Source organism: Cladosporium halotolerans (assembly GCF_011745625.1).
Source record: "Cladosporium halotolerans strain TM138-S3 chromosome Unknown Sca248, whole genome shotgun sequence".
NCBI classification, from domain to species: Eukaryota; Fungi; Ascomycota; class Dothideomycetes; order Cladosporiales; family Cladosporiaceae; genus Cladosporium; species Cladosporium halotolerans.
The window spans coordinates 992-2,495 of NW_027191694.1; the positions used below are offsets into that span (position 1 = coordinate 992).

Below are 1,504 nucleotides of genomic sequence, written 5' to 3' on the forward strand. Positions count from 1 at the left end.
GCCACGATCCATGCGCATTCGAAATGCCACCAACGTACGCACAAGTTCCGTCGGAAACGACAATGCGAGCGCCGGCATGACACTCATTGAACCTTTCCTCGCCTTCTCCATGATTCGATCTTGGGATCTTGCCACAAAGAAATTTTTTTCAAGACTCATCTCATTGCCTAGCTGTTGTATGTAAAGTCGACCCCATTTCCAACGACCATTGTCGATCTATTTTCTGTTTTCGGCAGCTATTGTGGCCCGCGTCTCAGCTCGATCTTCGGAAATGACTTTGTTCTGAAGCCTCACCAGCAAGTCAACAATCAATCACGGACATCTAGCTCCGAGGCCAGGAGGCATCCACTCTTGCCTGACCACGTCGAATCGATGACCCGCAAAGACGGCCGTCTCTAGTGCTGAAACGCCGTACTCCTGCGCCAGAACCGTCGCAAATGCGGAGGGAACTTTCGCCGCAACACCTTCAAATGTGGTGTCTGCGAGGGGGAATATGTCGCTCGTCGAATATCGATGCCCGTCCTTGCACATCACCACTGCCTTTACGCCCTTCTCTCTTTCAGCATGGTCATCGTAGCGAAGCGTGGTGGTGTCAATGTAGAGCCCCGACGACATATCCAACCAACGAGCATCGATCTTGTTATCAACATCGTCAAAGCTGGTATTGGTCCAGTTTGGGTTGATCTCGAGCAGATAGTCGCGAGCAACACCAGATCCGGGGAGTTCGAAACGGTGCAATGTCATGTTGTAATAGCTGGAGATGTGCTGCATGCTTTTCTCCGTAATTTGAACGTCCAGATCCAGGTCCCAAGGTAAGATCTTGCGGTTCCAGTACCACCCGAGCAAAGAGCCGTGCATGAGCCATGTTTCGGCGCCGATATCGTTCATTGTGTACAGAAAGAAGGTAATCAGACAAGAGAGACGCGAGCGCCGTTCACCATTGGACAGTGGGCCTCTGTCGAAACGATCGTCGGAATGACTGCGGGCGGGCGACTCGTGGAAGTACTTCTGAGGTACGCCGTCACCGCTTGCATCAGACACGGCTGCAAGCCTTGCGGCGAACCAGAACAGAACCGACACCCTTAGACACCACATTGTGCGATGAACGAGTGGGCGCATTCAGCTCGGCTCGACGTGGTGAGGTTATAGTGTCGGCTGTGGAAAAGTAGAATCAAATGCAACACTACAGTAAGCGGTCTAGCCACCATTTGCAACAAGAGATCTTGGGGTTCGGTATGACTGGGGCTGCCGAGATATATAAATGCATGATGGGATACAGTAGGGAATTGGGCAGGACTGGCCATCCCTTGAACAGACAGAGCAGGTAAGAGAATCCCTGCCAGCAGGCGCTCGGTAGACATGTGGATCAATCATTCGCATGCTTACGTGGGGGGATGGTGTGCAGCTCATGGCAGACCGTGACCTTCTTGTCGCGGAGCGGCGTGCAAGTGTGCTTTTCGTGACTTGGCGCAATCTTCACACTTTGTGCTCCTACTGCAATCCC

At 52.5% G+C, this 1,504-nt stretch overlaps 1 protein-coding gene across 1 annotated transcript; it reads right to left on the minus strand.

Moving 5' to 3' along the window:
* Positions 1-312: 312 nt before the first annotated feature.
* On the minus strand, positions 313-888 carry WHR41_09634 (uncharacterized protein; the record flags this gene model as incomplete). Its single annotated transcript, XM_069378236.1, has 1 exon — positions 313-888. One exon carries the CDS (start codon positions 886-888, stop codon positions 313-315), a length of 576 nt encoding a protein of 191 aa, XP_069224810.1.
* Between the last annotated feature and the right edge of the window lie 616 nt (positions 889-1,504).